The sequence below is a fragment of the Indicator indicator genome, chromosome 13 (genome assembly GCF_027791375.1).
Source record: "Indicator indicator isolate 239-I01 chromosome 13, UM_Iind_1.1, whole genome shotgun sequence".
Lineage (NCBI taxonomy): Eukaryota > Metazoa > Chordata > Aves > Piciformes > Indicatoridae > Indicator > Indicator indicator.
In genome coordinates this window covers 13,038,402-13,054,615 of record NC_072022.1, presented here as the reverse complement: position 1 = coordinate 13,054,615, position 16,214 = coordinate 13,038,402, and the positions used below count along the sequence as shown (strand labels likewise).

The following is a 16,214-nucleotide window of genomic DNA, read 5'->3' as shown; positions in this document are numbered from 1 at the left end:
GATAAATCCTCCTGGAAGAGGCAATGAGACCAGAACTTTGTCCCTTGGGTATAGCCTTAAAGCAGATGGGAGTATGGAGTCAGCACTGTTAAGCATACCACATTGCATGTGTAGCCCTGAAACACTGTGCCCAGCTTTTCAGCTGTTCCAGGACTGCTGTAGCTACAGCCCTTTGTACCAGCTGCTGCTCCACCAGCACCAACAGAGCACTCAGGACTCTGTCTGGATATCCAAACTTTGGGTAGAAAAATTACTCCAGCTACTGGCTTATAGTGATACTTTATATCCCAGCAAAGGCCAGTGATGCTCTGCCTGGGGTTGATAGCTCCTCAGCCCTTTCAAACAAGTGTTAGTGTGATGGGGCAATAAGCTACAGGCCTAATATCTCTGGCCATTTTTCACTTGTTATGAAAAAAGGAACAAATATATCTCAAATCACTATGAAATATTTGTGAAACAACCCAAATACCTCCCTTCCTGCATGCATGAAATGCAGTGCTGAAGGAGCCACTACAATTCAATAAAGTGCAAAATTTAGCATTGTAAATGCTTACCCTACTTATGAAATAGCTCAAGCAGCTCTAGAGTAGATTTTACTTTGGTTCTCCTAAAACTAGACAGAATTCTCTATCTTTATGTACTTTAAAAAAAAAAAAGCACAAACCAACACAAAAAGCAACAAAACAACAAGTGAAACCAACTAAAATCAAACAAACCAAAACAAAATAAACCAAGAAAACTGAAAAGCACACCAAAACATGAAATAATTTCCATGTCTCCAGGTGCTGGCAGAAAGGCTGCAGCTGATGAGGCTTTGTCAAATAGCACCTGTGAAAATACTGTCCTTGGTTCACCACAGTTGTTGATCAGGTAGTCTGGTCACTTTATATTCATTAATGAAGACTTCTGATATCTCCTGCCCAACCCTCAAACTTCTATAGTCCCAAAAGCTGGTCCAGGCTCTGCACAGCAGAAAAAGGCAGAATACCATGATGTAGCTCTGGCCTGCAGCTCCTCTGAACTGCTGCAAAGGATTCAGGGCAGGATCAGGGGCTGAAACAAGTGACCACAACACAGGGCCATTTTGATAATTTCTAGATGATTCTGTTGCAGGACCACATAAACATTGCTGTACACAGAAAAGTTTTATACACAGACACAATTTCCTTACACTCTTTTCCAAGCACAGACTATTTACCATTTTGCAAAGCACAAAATTATGCTGACTAGATCCATGATTTGGCCTAGTACCTTCTGAACTTATAAAAATGCCACATGCAAATGTGGTCTGAGCACCACTGTCTTCCCCTACTCCTGTGTCTCCCTTCTCTGTGACCGGGGAGGCACAGACCCACAGCCAGACTTCTGGGAGAGCCTGCAGCCTTCAGTACTCCCTGTCTGCCCATCCCAGCCAGGAAGAACTGCCCCACAGGCAGAGTCTTCCTCTGGGCATTACTCCCTCCTTGTGCTGCTTGGCCACATTGGCCTTGCTGAATCCAAAAAAGTAATCTAAACAAAACCTGCCATCCTCAGTCCCTCAATCATATGAGAGGTAGTAAACATGCTGAGTTAAGTGCAAGGTAAGCAGTACTTTTATTTTGTTAATTAGAATTGTTCATCAAATAAAAACAAAGAAGTGATTTACTGCAGAACTGGTACAGGTAGTTGTTGCATAAGTACATTCCTGCATACTTGGCTACTTTTGCAATATTTTTTAATTAACAGTTTCTCCTCAGCTAAAGCAAATCATAGAAAATAAGGAAAGAGAAGTTTCACACAAGGACACTGCTGAATCCCTCAACTGCCAGCTATTTTTTTTTCTTCAGGGAGGATTTTAAATTAAAAGCAGATTGCCTTCATTAGTGTTACCAGAAGCCATGTAACTGCCAAAGCTGACAGAAACACAACTGTGATTTGCAAATTTGGCAACTGTCATTTTCTCTTTATACAAATGTGGGTAATGTCATTCATATTAACAGGGCTTTTGTGGGAGACACTGTGCAAAGAACAACTCCTTCCCCATGAGTGGAAATATATTTCCAGAACAGAAGCTTAGTATTCTAGGGAACCCAGGATCTTATTTAATTTGCATGAAAGTGCACTGCATTAAACTTGTGCTGAGAAAGGTCAACTAATAAGAGTGCTATGAACTGCCTTCTCCTGATGACTAAGCAGAATGCACTAGCAAGTCCATAATGAACATTTCAATACTGATCCCGGACATACAGCCATAGCCAACCTTTCTGACATGTTGCCAGACCCTCAGAAGACATTCAGCATGGTTTCTCACCAAAATCCCTATTCTCTTTACTTCTTTCTAGCTGAAAAAGCTTTTTCTGATGAAAAAGTTACATTCCTACCAAGGGCAACTGTGTTTGCAGGCTACATGGTCTGCATCAGAGTCTCAGCCTTGCTGACAAGGGAAAAAGTCTTGGTAGTATTTTTACTCTTTCAAATTCCTGTGTGAATAGCTGCAGAAGGGAGGGAGGCATGCGTGAAGCCAGCCTGCCAGGGTGCAAGAGCAGGCAGCAATGGATGAACAATCTGCTGTTCATTTTTAGAGTGACTCCACATGTCCTGCTCCCCTCCCTGGTACATTAGTCTCCTCTAACTTCTGGTGTCTAGCTTTCCACATCCTGAGGAAGAAAGCTTAACATATATAGCCAAGGTGTTTAAAAATATGCTGGTGTTACACATGACACAGTGGATGTTGGCTTCGGGGGGCAAACTGAAGAGCTGAGGTGAAAGCAAAGCGATGGCGATGATGACCCTGACCTGTGCATACTCTCTGGTGTCAGTAACACCCTCCTCAGGACCGCCACTGCCTCAGAAGTTGCCGCTGGCACATCACAGCAGGATGGCCAACACCTGCTATGTACAGCTCACTGAGTTTGCTGTGATGAAAAGGCAACAAAAATTGCAGGATGAAGAAATGAGACAAATGGGTAATCTCCAAACAATCTACATGCTCAGCAGCACGGCACTAGAGAGCAGAGCACCCCCTGAGCGAATCAAATATTTATTCCCCTGGCTGCAGCTGAAATGGGAAGGTCTGAACACACTATTAAACTCTGCAGGAAGTAGTTTAATGCAGTAAGTGTTATCAGAGTCACAAATGTATTCTGTCTGTAATAATTAGGATTGTACTACATATGATTTTATTAGATGCTGTCTTGTAATCAAGACAAAAAGAGCTGGCTACATGGTAGTCACCAGTTTAAAAATAAAGTAACAAACATGATGCAATGCAGGCATGGAACCAGCTGAAATCATGTGAACCTATATTCAGGCCTGCAAAGGTAATTGCAGTACGCCCACTGGTAACCTTCAATCTAACCCAGAGTTAAATGTTCGGTGACTCTGCACTTTTGGTTTGTACCTTCAAAAGGACCAGAGAATCCAGTTCTATCCAACTCTTCACCACAGAGTTCATTACCCACTGAACTAAACACTAAGTAATGAGTTAACGATAATTAAACTGAAAGAGGTACAGATTAAAGGAATTTATTATTCCCTGATCCGCCAAACAAATTGTTTAGATACTTGCAATCAATGAGTAATGATGAAACAAAATAAAAACCCAACACACTAAAAGAGACAACAACAGGCTCATAAAAATCTGTTCAGTAAGGCCCCTGTATCTTCGTTAGGTTGAACAGCACAACATTTTAATCAACAAAATCCCCGTCTTTATCCATCATGAAAACAGAGGCAGAATGTGGCCCTAAATTACGCCCTTACTGTTTATTATTCATGTATCATGGGACTGATGAAGATTTATTGTCCCATTGTGCTAAGTACTATATAGTGAAATACAAAGAAACAGCAAGACTTAGTACTCCAAGACTTTAAAACTTAAAGACAAATTACAAACCCAAGATATTATAATTTAAAGACAGTAACGAACAGATGGGGATTGAAGATATAAACAGATTGAGCAACTTGCCCAAGGTCACACTAGACACATGTGCCCTAGCAGAAAATTGAACTCAGATCTCTAGAGCACCAGCACAGGATTTTACACACATAGGAGAACATTGCTTCTCCTCTTTGAATTTACTAGGTGTCATATTTCATAAACTAATAAATAAGTTCAAAAAATACAAATATTACATGGCAGTACTGGGAGGATTTCTTTTTTACCTCTTCTCCTCTGAAGACCTTCATTAATGGAAGAGCTTTACCTACACATACACCCAGTTTCTCTGTGTATGGCACAACTGCAGCCTTTAGACAGAACCACAGAATAATTTGAGCTGAAAGGTCTTCTGCAGCCTTCTAGTCCAACCCTCACTCAAAGCAGGGCCAACTAGAGCAGGTGTCCCAGGGCCTTGTCCACTCCAACTCTGTATATCTTCAAGGACGGAGACGGAAATCCCACCACCTCTCTGGGCTCCTATTCCAGGAGCCTATTCACGCTGAAAAGTCTTCCCATGTACGAAATTATATTTTTCCCACTTCCAGCTTGTGTCTGCCACCTCTCACCCTGCCCTTATACAGCCAATTTTCTCTATTCCCACACACTAAGTAGTTGCAGACAGCAATGGGATCGCCTCTAGTCTTCTTTCTTCTAGACTTTACTTCTCAATGCTGAACAGAGATTTTACAGCTTCCCTTTGTACATCATGCTCTCTAGCACCCTAACCATCTTGGTGGCCTGTGCCTGACTTCCTCCAATACAGCCATAGCTTTCCTTCACAGAGTAGCCTGAAATGAGGCATCATGCTCCAAAAGCAGTTTCACAATCACTGAACAGGCACTCCTCACTTTTTCACATCTTGGGAAGCTGCTGCACATCTGAGCTCAGGCAGGGAAATACCATCCCACAGGGACAATGGCTGTGAAAGCTGCCACGGGAGCACTGTCTCTGCAGCTGGGACTGAGCCAGCAGCAGGTCCAAAAAAAGCCACATCCCCTCCTCCATCCGAAGCCAAGAATGGTCCAGTCTACGTCTCCCAGGGAATAGGCTCAAGAGCTGCTTGTAGGAATTTCCTTTCCATAGCTACCACCCCATGTATGGGCACACAAACACACATATAAATATATAAACCTCATGAGTTGCTTGCAGTTTCTTGGCAATAAACTATGACCTCTCTTCCGGCGGTACTTCTCACAACAGCAGCAGTCAGCTTGTCATAAAGTCATAGCTGTATGCTCCATCCCTTTCAAACACAAAATTGTTCTGGACACTAATGTCACCTCTACACCAACATGGAAAGCAAAGCAGTAGGGCCCTGGCTTTGGACTAGTTGAATCATTCCTACGTTTATGGATACATTTTAAAGCCATACCAATGATTCCTTATGCGCCGAGAGTGTAAAGGTGCCTGCTACATCATAGTATAGCTATAGTACCATACCCAATAGGGGACTTGCCCAGTTGCATGGCAGGTGTGTGTGTTTGTGAGGGCACATGGGCAGACAATGCTCTCATCCATCATAAACCCAGCACACACCCAGCACGTGACTGCAAAAGTTTGTATTTTGGGCACAGAACAAAACTGCCATGAGTCATAAAATCATAGAATTGGTCAGGTTGGAAAAGACTTTTAAGATCATTGAGTCCAACCATAAATCTAACACTGCCATGTCCCACAAACCCATGTCCCCAAGTGTCACATCCATACATCTCAAATACCTCCAGGGATGGTGACTCAACTACTGCCCTGGGCAGCCTGTTCAAGGACTTGACAACCCTTTCGGTGAAGAGATTTTTCCTAATATCAACCTAAACCTTCCTGGCACAACTTGAGGCCATTTCCTCTTGCTCTATTGCTTGTTACCTGGGTGAAAATACCACCCCCCACCTTGCTACAACCTCATTTCAGGTAGTTGTAGAGAATGATAGTCAAGTTGGTAAGAAGTGGCTGTTGAACATCACAGAGAGAGAAGCAGAGTCGTCCACCACCACCACATGACTGACGTTGGACATCAGTTACCCAAACAAGTCCTTTCCTATTTAAATAAAATCAAATACAACTTCCCAAGACAGAGCAAATCCAGCAGATGCTGTTCTAAATCACCTTAATGCAACACCTACGAAAAGGACAAAACCACAAACTCACCTGGGAAGACAATGTGGTATCTGCTCACTGACCTGAGGACAGTGCCTCCAAGGCAGCACTGAGGAACAAGAAGGTTTCCCTACAATTTGCTCTGTGCAGGGACTCCACTACCTGACACATTAGAGATTCCTATACGTATTTATAACACACTTATCAATTTTCCTTATCCAGACTTACATTCATTTAGGGAACATGCTTATGGCAGACGAAAGGTAAAAGGCAAACTGGAACATTACTCTGACCTCCCAGGGCACTTCCCAATCTCTCTGCACAAGCAGTTGGGACATTGCTACATCCTACCACCATCAGAGAGGATGGGGCACAGGCCCTAGGGAGCCTGTGGCTGAGTCAGTGGGACTTCTACCCACGGGTTCCCACTATTGTGCAGCCCTTCCTCAAATTCACAGCAGATGAGTCTCTAGCTATGGTTTGGCCTTAGAGAGCCTCTCTAATAAAAATACCAGCCTCCTTCTCCCTCAACATGGAAGCCTCTGTGGGACCTCCCACAAATGAAAGGGGAGCAAGAGGGGTATTATTGCAGGCCTTGTTTAGTATTCTGTCACAAAGCCAAACAGATGTTTGTAAAATCTGAACTGGTTATACAACTGGTTTAAACTCATGCAGCTGTGCACAGTGAGCAACTGCATCAGGGAAAAGACCACTGCTCTCTTTTAAGGCAACTCTTACATCTAGGAACAAGAGTCTAATAACCCAAACTTCCCATCAGTAATTCAAGCTTGCTCATGGTAATTTAGTGTTTACGGTAGAAGAAACTGCTGAAATGAGCAAAGTGGCTTTTCCAGCTTCATGGTGAAAATATGCATCCAGATGGGGACTAGGACCACATCTCCCTCCTGCCAGACCCACATGGTAATTACACTACCTGATTTCCACCATTCAGTTTATCTGGTGAGGTAACAAAAACAGACATGAGATGCTAATACAGCAGCTCCCTGCTTTGCCACTCATGCAACAGCATAAACTGAGAGCAGAGGAGACTAAAGTAGCCTCTTTCATCTGTGCTTTTAAAATGTAAAATTAATCTTAATTCTGTCAGTGCTTTTATCGTATTGTTATTTATGAACAAAATTTACAGCTAAAAGAAATTCTAAGATATTCATATTTTAGAAACACGCCTGTCTGCTCCAGCTGAAAAGCAAGAGGCTTGGGTAAAACTAGTGGAAACACTCCAACTAAATTATACAGTATAGTTTTACAATCCTATAAAATACCAATTTTTTGTAAGCCAAAACTATTTGTCACAGAGTATTTGCATTTTAGTCATAGAAAAGATTGACTGTCTGCCTAAGAACTATTGTACTGGTTCCTGAAACCACACAGTAAAACTTTTTTGTTGCTGTTTTCTTCCTTTTTTTTTCCTTTTCTTTTTTTTTTTTTTCTTTTCAGTATTTCAGAGGAATGCATGGCAATTTAAAAATTGTTTTGCTCATGTCACTAGCATCAGAATTTATAACAGCTGGGCAATTCTGTACTTTTGATTCATGGTGCACTGTATATGAAAAGGCAAGAAAAATTAAATTAGTTTTATAATCTGTGTATAGTCAACACAATTGTGATTAATGCAATTCCTAAAACTCAGAGCAAATGTGTTGTCAATAACTGTCATGGCACACCGCTCATTCAAACTGTAAGAAAGAAAAGAAAGAAAGAAGTTTGCCATATCTGAAGAATTCCAAGCAAAACAGGAATTCTGGGCATTACTGGGCAGAAGGCTTGACCCAGCTCAGAGCTCTGTCATGTACAGACAAGTATTTTAAGTTGTCTACAGTCTAAAGCTCCATTATTTTTTGCAGAACGATCTGGCAACAGAGGTAACTCGATTCCCTGGGAATCAAATGTTACTCCCAGACAGGTTTCACCTGTCAGGGATATAACATATCCTGAGCAACAAAGTGTCAGGGTATATAGACATCACAGGAGAGCGCAATCTGTCCTTCACGCAAGAGAGGGAAAAAGACATTTTCTGCTTTCATAGAGGATTCTTTATTTCTTTGTAACTTTGAGGGTAAGCATCCTAATGCAATGGCAGCTACAGCAACTTTATGCACATAAACTACAGAACATGATGGAATAACCTCCAAGCAACTGCTACAAGGGTTCTGGCAAGCTTTAGCGTCTCCCTTCTCAAGGTCTCTCCCCATCACGATGGGGGAGAATTATCCCCACAGCTGTCAGGCAGACACTGTCAATGCTTTCCTGTCTGTGGAACAAGCAAGAATGTGACTTTTTATTCCAGGGAGATTTAAAGGTGATGAGACTCTGTATGGACTTCCTCCAGGTCACCACCCAAGCAGGTGGAGTGTCGGCCCCACCAAGCTGCCCACTGAATCTCTTTTTCTTTCTCACAGCTGTGCCTGGTAGTAAGAGCTTGGAAAAGCGTTGAAGAAGAAAGCCCAATTTTGACCTGACTTACACAAGTGGAAACAAGGAGGGAATTGCTTAGGATTTTCAGAAAGACTCAATCTATGCAGAAAGTTCAGAAGAGCACATGAAAGTGTCAAGAGCCCTCCTCAGCTTTGCGGTCCTGCAACCAGAAGTAGCACATCCAACTCCTTTCTGAATTAATACTAAGGAGATGCTCTCCCACAGAAAAAGTCAAAAAGGTGAATCTACGTGTTTGCTACATGCCTTGCTGCAGCAGAGCATGCTCAGGGTTATATGGTAGGACCCCTGTGTGTATCAGAGGCAGTTAGAGCCAAGCTCTGCTGTCAAAGGCAGCAGCTACACAGCACATTAAGCATGGGGAGCTGGCTGTGCTTCTAGCAGCAGACACCTTGCCGTTGCAGCAGATACTTGGTCATGGCAGGACAGAATGCCTTGCTGAAGACTTCTCTGCAGGGCCTGTTGCTGCTTCTCTGAGCTGGAACAACACATGCATGTACCACTTTGGAAGCTGCTTGCTGCTTTCCTGCAAGCAATCTCATCTGGAGGTAGGTATGCCCTGTTACAGAAGTTGGGCAGAGCTGGCAGGGTCAACTGTATGCCAGAGCAGCAAACTATCTTGACCTTTTCCTCTCCAAATGACTATCCACCTGCTAGATGTACTTCAGTGGACAAAACATGAAACCAAATATATAGAAATAACTCACGTTCAACAGGAGCCAGGTTAGCAAACAGAAATTAAAGCTGTTTCCCCCAAGGAAGCCTGCAGATTTTCACTGAATTGAGACATCTATTTCCCTGGGTTTCCCCTGAAATTCCTAAGCATTTCCAGCTGAACACTGAAAACAAATGTAGAAGTTCTCCCTATGCCAGTGACACCTGCCAATTGCCATCCCACCCACCCTGCCCCTCACTTTCACAATCCCACAAAACAAGCACCAGGTACACCTAAGCTATGTCCAGGGATCAAAACTGCAGCACTGGCTCCAGCGGCACAGTGCTGAGACTTCTGCAGACAGCAGGGTCAGGGGTAGCGCTCAGAACAGCAGCTATGTGAGGCTGGGGTCAACCTTGTATCCTGCCTTCACTTTCTATACTGTGCCTATTGTAATCTGATGCTGCAATAAAAATAGATGATACTTTAACCTTCCCTCCCCAGTCCAATGGGCAGTGGTGGGTGCAGAGCCTGTGCTCAGCTGCTGCTGGGCAGGGGCTCCACAGCCTCTGTGTTCAGTTATTGTTGTGAACTGCAAGGAAAATAAAACCTCTGGCTCCAAATACACAGTTTAGTAGGTCCCTCCTCACCTTTGGTTAAGTCAAAGCACACTTAATTAGTGAAATTACCCAAAGGAATGTATCTATCCAGTCCCCTCAATGTGAAACAATTGTACTGAAAGCAATAGAACATTAAACCACCTGTTTCACAAACCCTGCCAAAAACCACACATCTCCTATCAAACCCCTCCAGCACATCCAGAGATTGACTGACGTGTTCTTAAACACAGCAGGGCACTTACAGGGCAAGAAAAGGAGAAACAAGGTGAGCTCTGCAGCTTCACACAGTGGTGGTGGTGGGTGTCTCCAGCTATATATGCATGCAGGTTTTTCTGAAAAGAAAATATGAGGCTTTTGCTTCACCAACAAAAGAAGCTGTTGAAATAGTTTTGTCAGACACAGCTGATAAGGATAATTACGTGGTGAGAGCTTAGTCATCCGTATCACTGTGACAGAAAGGCAGATTCTCTTAAAAATAACGTCAACACCACAAAATGCTAAAGACTAAGTATAAAGCCTCCCAGATTTCAGACCTGGCTGAGGGAAGCCCTGGGCGTGCATAGGCTCGGGCTGCTCCGGGCTGCAGCTGGCACTAACCGCTAGAGGGGGCCCATTTTTCTCCAGAGATCAATTTCCATAATTGCTTTGTACAGGCACGCCGCAGCCACAAATTAACAATGGCAAGGTGTAGATCTTAAGTTGAACAGAACTGGAGATACGCAGTTCAGGCATGGCCTTCTCTAACATTCGAACCAATATATTTGCCAGATGTAGGAAAAGGCACAAGTCCCTCAGTTCTGCCTCATCAGATACAGCACCCTAAACCAGGCAGGCTAGAGAAGCCATTCTAATTTGCCCCTAACAAATTCATTAGTGTAAACGGGTTGATATTGCATTTAGGAGTTCACCATACAGGAGCTAACCTTGAGAAATCCTGTCTGCCTCAAGTAACTACAAACCAAATGTAACAACAGCCTCAAAAAGTGCTGGAACAGTGTCCTCTTTCAGTTAAGGAATAAATATCTTTCCTTCGGAGTGGAGGAGCTCCAGATTTTATTTTTCATATCACAGATGCAGGTTTGCCCATCTTTGCATTTATGTCTCTTACGGTGCTACTGTCAGAATTTAAAACGACCTCCAATACTGGGTTTCACTGCCCTTTTCACACCCAAGAGCCTTGTCAAGTCCCATCCTCTACTTAACTAACACTCCTCCAAATGGCTCTAACACATGCACTTGACAATGTTTTCATTATGAAGCCAAATTATGCAGACTGAAATGACCACAAGATTAAAAAAGCTGTTGTGACTCCTTTCAGCTAAGGAACCAGGGAAGCATACACATGACAAGATGGGCAGCAATACGGCCTGGAGAAGTCCAGGTGGCTTTTTTAATGTACCCTCCTCTTCCTTTGCTACATTACACCTACTACCAGTGTCAACAAACTCAACTTAGTAGTAAACCAAGTCTAGGAAAGATTAATCTTGGTAATAAACCAAAGCAGAAGCCTAGCCCAAACACTGAGCAAAGGTTAAGCATATCCATGTCAAATCAAACTCTCAAGTTTTCTCCAGTACATGAGAGAACTGTCTCTGCTTGAGACACTGGGGAGCAGTTATCCATCCAACATCACTAATCATAAACCACACCATCAGGTCAGCAGAGGAAACTGGACATCCTCCACAAAGTGCAATATTTTCTGCTGTAGGCTGACATCACAAACCATGATGTGAGCCCAAGATGATCAGCCCTTAGCATAGGCACTAAGAAGTACACCTAGAGAAGGGCACCCCTCTCCATCAGTCACTAGAGTGGGGAACTTGTGATGGGGTGAAGGTGTCTGCTTACCATGGAACTGAGGCTTGCTACCTGCAGAAGACTCGAAAGGAAACAGAAGAGCTGGAAGCTCTCAAACTGTTTTCCCATTTTTGTATCTATCATAGAAAGAGAATGGGGGTCATGCAGCCAGTGAGCAGGAACACCCTCCAACACAAAGGAAAATTTTGTTTGTTAGTATATCTTACCAAAGCAAGTGTTCCAATTTTCCCAAGCCCAAGGAGCAGGGAACATTTTCCCCGTATTAGAAACTTTATTCTAAGCAGATCTTCACCTGGGACTCTGAGTGCATGTCTGTCTGTCAGGATTACTAATACGAGCAGACACTTCTTTCATGTTTGGGAGTTTTGCCATTGACTTCAAAGTAGTGAGATAGAACACCTTGTATACTCCCTAAACACACTTAATAGCAGCACCTAACACATATAAAGTGCTTAGACATGGTAAAGGCATTGTACAACATTAGCAAAAAACCAGGAACCTCTGTCTAGGTGGTTCATGAGAAATCTGGTAAGCTACGTCTATCCCTGAATCAGATGCGTATCTATTAGTCAGCTAATAACTGTATGCCTGCTTCCCTAACTGATCTGTACAGCTGTAAGCAGGGACTACCTTCTGGTGAGCTGCAGATACTTTATATTACTCATAATCCTCTTAAATCATAACAAAGAATACAGATTAGAAGGTGTAAAGCATCAATAAGTGTTCTAAACCCAACATAAACACAGCCATCTCTGCCTGAGTCAGAGCCTGCATCATGGGAGCTTACAAAAAGCCTTTTGAAGTTAAGTTCTGGAGGTAAAAGCAGTGTGTGGTTTGGCTCCTGGTGCCAGGCTGGTGTGACAGCAACACATACCAAGTAGTGCCTGAAGCGAGTTCAAAGTAGACAGGAGTAAGGTCAGCCTAGTATGGCAGCACTGCTTGAGAACAAGGCGATGGGGCCAAGAAATGAGTTCTTCCCTTTGCTTCAGGACAAGTAATGGAAAGGGAAGGAACAACAAGGTCTCCTTGGAGAGAAAGTGAAGTGCTTTTGCCTCCAAAGGGCTCCGAGTAAGACAAAAAAGTGCTTCTTGAAATATCTCTTGAACCTCTCTGACAACATCAGGAAACCTCAGCATAGGTCCAACCAAAACCACCACTGAACCATTTTCATCAGCATGTCTTAACTTAGCCAAAAGTTGCCATATGTCCATGCATATACATGGGCAGGTGTCAAGCAGGTGTGAACTGACAAGACTCCATGCAGATTACAACCCCCAAGGTCAGGAAGCTGAACTAAAGCTGTTTAAACCAGGCTTAAGTAATGATGTAGTAGTTTGACAAAATGTTGATGATAAACTGCACAATCCTGTACTTACTACAAGTGGAGATACTGAAGGAGGTTCTTAAGACTCTTCTTTTTGGAGACAACAAAAATGGAGTCAATTTCTGCCAACTGCTAAGAAGCATATTCAATATACAATGCTGTAGTTTATTAGGAACATTTCTGAGGTTAGTATTAATGTACCAATGTTTTCACTCCAGGGCAAGTACTGAAGCAACAGAAAAGGGCAGGAATATATCTGACTGAATATATCTCAGTCAGAAGATAGGCATGATAATTACCACCGAGAATCATTAAGTTCGCTAGCTGTTTTAAATAGTGGGCTAATAATACCAGCGGCAGGTTTATGTGTGGAACCTCCTTCCCTTAAGTCTTTCTCCATACTGCTTTCTGTGTGGTATTCCTCAAGTTTTTATGGCGTTTATCTATAGAGTTTCCCTCTTTAGAGTAACAGGATTTTAACTACTGTTGTTTGAGACTGTCAGGGTACACGTTCACATCAATAGACAGCAGGAAACAAAGCTCCTGGTTCCTAGAAATCTGTGCATCCTCTGTTACTTTTTGGGCCTCAACAATCTGCAGGCAATGAGATGTTTTACTGGCTGTTAACCTGCGATACGTGATACTTGTAAGCACAGCTCAGACAATCCTGAATGACTGCCCCTGTAGTACTATCCTGCAAGCGATGCTGTAGCCATCTCCACGAGTATTTGTAAACACTTGGTCTTGCAAGAACTTTCCGCTTGAAACATGACTGCTCTAATGGATTCACATTTCTAACAGTTAGATGCAGCCACTTTCTTGCTCAACTGAATTACTATTCTATTAATAGTGACATTCAAATGATTTTGAATTTCCCTGCTGCTTAGCTTTAAGGGCTGCTCATTTGATTTTGGAAATCTACTCTTGGTTGCAACTTGACAAAGAAAATACTAATTTGTTCACATTTATGAGACATGCATACTGTTCAGCCTTCTCCGTTCATGGGTCAGATAATGAACTGGTTTCCCTGGAAAACTGCACCATGAAATATTCAACACAAGGCATTCTGTAGTTTAGATGTGAACTACAAACTGCAATTTTACTGGGATGTCCCTGTAGGTTGGCTTTGGCACGTACGCTTGCATGTTTTATGCTTTGTCTGAGGGAAGAAGCTCCCACAAGTAAAGGAGAGAGCTCTAAGACACGGGTCACAAGTTGGTGTATCAAAACTTAAATGAGAGCTAAAAAAAATTCAATACCTCAGCATATTTTCACCAAGTCTTCGGGAGGAGAAAAAAAAAAAAAAAAAAAGCCCCAAACCACCCAATATAAACCAGCCCTTGAATAGCCTTTGGTATTTCAGTGGTTTTCTGCCCAAAACCAGGATGAAGGCAAGAGGACACCCTCTGATGTTGGTTGCTCACGTTTTCTCTATGTTTTACAAGCTCGACACTGGGTCAGTTTACTCCTGCTGCATTTTGAAGGAGTGACAAATACCATTTATAGGTTCGTTTCCCATCCAAAAGAAGATTAAGAAAAATCAATTATTTTGTCTCGTAACCTTAGGACAGTTTTCAGCGCCAATACCAAAACCCATTACAATCTGATTATTCTGATTTCTGAACTAAAACCCTGAAACCGTTTCAATCGTACTCAGAAAGAAGGAGACAATAAAGAAAAGCAAACCACCGCTGCACACTCGGTGCGCTCAGCCCCTCTCCCACAGCTGCATTCTCATCACCACCGTTGAATGAGACCCTTCCCAGCCCGGGCAGCGGCTATGGGGGACGGGGGTGCAAGGGGAGAGGGGATGTCCGGCCCTCGAGAGCATCTCTCGGGTCTGTTCGTCTCGCCACCCACGACCGAGACAAACTCCAACGGCGGGTGGCGGGCGAAACCCCCGCACCGCAGCACCCCCAAAGCCCTGCCTGGGGACGCCCCAGACCGCAGCGGTCCCCACGGGCTGCCCCGGCCCGGGGGCTCCGTACTTCGGCCCGCCTCCCCACCGCGTTCCGCGGGACCCACTCACCGGAGATCTCTGCCTGGGGCACGCCGCTGAGGCTGAAGCCCTTGGCCCCATACAGCTGCCGGACCTCGGAGCAGCTCCTCGCCTTGCTGCCGCTGTCACCGCGAGCCGGGGCGGAGGCGACACACAGCAGCCAAAATCCCCACGGGAAGAGACGCATCCTTCTCCGCTGGCCCCGCCACCTGCCGTGCGAAGGGCAAAGCCAAGGTCCCGCGGCGGACAGGCGGGCGGGATCCCCAAGGCGGTGCAGTATCGTGCCGGGCAGTGCAGAGCGGAGTGGGGCGCGGCCCCCTCCGTGCCCGCGGGCAGCCCCGGCGGGACGGCGCGCAGAGGGCGAGGGCGGCAGGCGAAGGAACGGCGGCTCTCAGACGCTGCCCGAGGCGTGCGAGGAAGGTGCCAGGGAGTTCAATCCGGACGCCGCCGCGGCTCGGGGTAGAGGGGACGTTGAAGGGGCAGAGATCCAAGTTTGGCAGGGCCGAGCAGCTTTAAAGCCCCGGAGCGTGACCGCGCAGAAGGCTTTTGTTCTTAACGCGGCTGCATCCCCAGGCAGTCCCGCCGCGGTGTTGCCGGCTGCGGCGCCGCCGGGCCGGGCGGAGCAGAGCGTGGGGCGGGGCGGGCTGCGGGGGCTGCTCCCGCGGCGTGGCCGGGCTCGGCGGGTCGGTCCGTGCGTGCGGCGGCACCACTCCACCTGCGCGCCGAGCCGGGCGGCGGGGGAGGCTCCCGAGCGAGGCAGGGCTTCCCCCGCCGGACGTGGCATCACGAAGCTCGGCGCCAATCCCGCGCAGGGCGCAGCCCCCCGCCCCGGGCCCGGCTCCGCCCCCGCCGCCACCGCCCCGCGCCCCCGCCGCCGGCCCGGCCCGGCCCCGAGGCCAGCGCGAGTGTGGAGACTGCGGGGCCAGGTGGACCGGCTGCGGTGCGGGTCAGGCGGTGAGCTCCGGCCGGACCCGAGAGCGAGGAGCATCGCCACCCCGCCTTTGCGACGGGAGGTCCCGGCGGCTACGCGGACGGCCGCTTCCCCGCCAGGTTTTAATCCGGCCTTGGAATACGGACTCAACCCATCTTTATCGGCGTCCTGGGCCGTGTCCTGAACCCGAAGACCCCCGGTTTCCTCAAATTCGGTGGGAAAATAACAACAGAGAAGACTTAAAACCCACTGAGTCAGACCGACGAGTAGAAAGCATCTGAATTGAGAGCCTGGGAAGCCAGTACGGTCCAGGCAGGGCTGAAAGTACCCCTTTCAGAGCAGATGTAGGAAGAGACACGATTTTGAACTTCTCAGCTTCGAAGTTCAGTTACTCCAGGAG

At 45.6% G+C, this 16,214-nt stretch overlaps 1 protein-coding gene across 1 annotated transcript in view; it reads right to left on the bottom strand.

The window, feature by feature from the left end:
* The window catches only part of GPC1 (glypican 1), a 214,450-nt gene extending 199,380 nt beyond the window's left edge, over window positions 1-15,070 (bottom strand). Inside the window, exon 1 of the mRNA XM_054386073.1 lies at window positions 14,914-15,070. Coding sequence (XP_054242048.1) covers window positions 14,914-15,070 — 157 coding nt within the window. The remainder of the gene's footprint in view (window positions 1-14,913) is intronic.
* Between the last annotated feature and the right edge of the window lie 1,144 nt (window positions 15,071-16,214).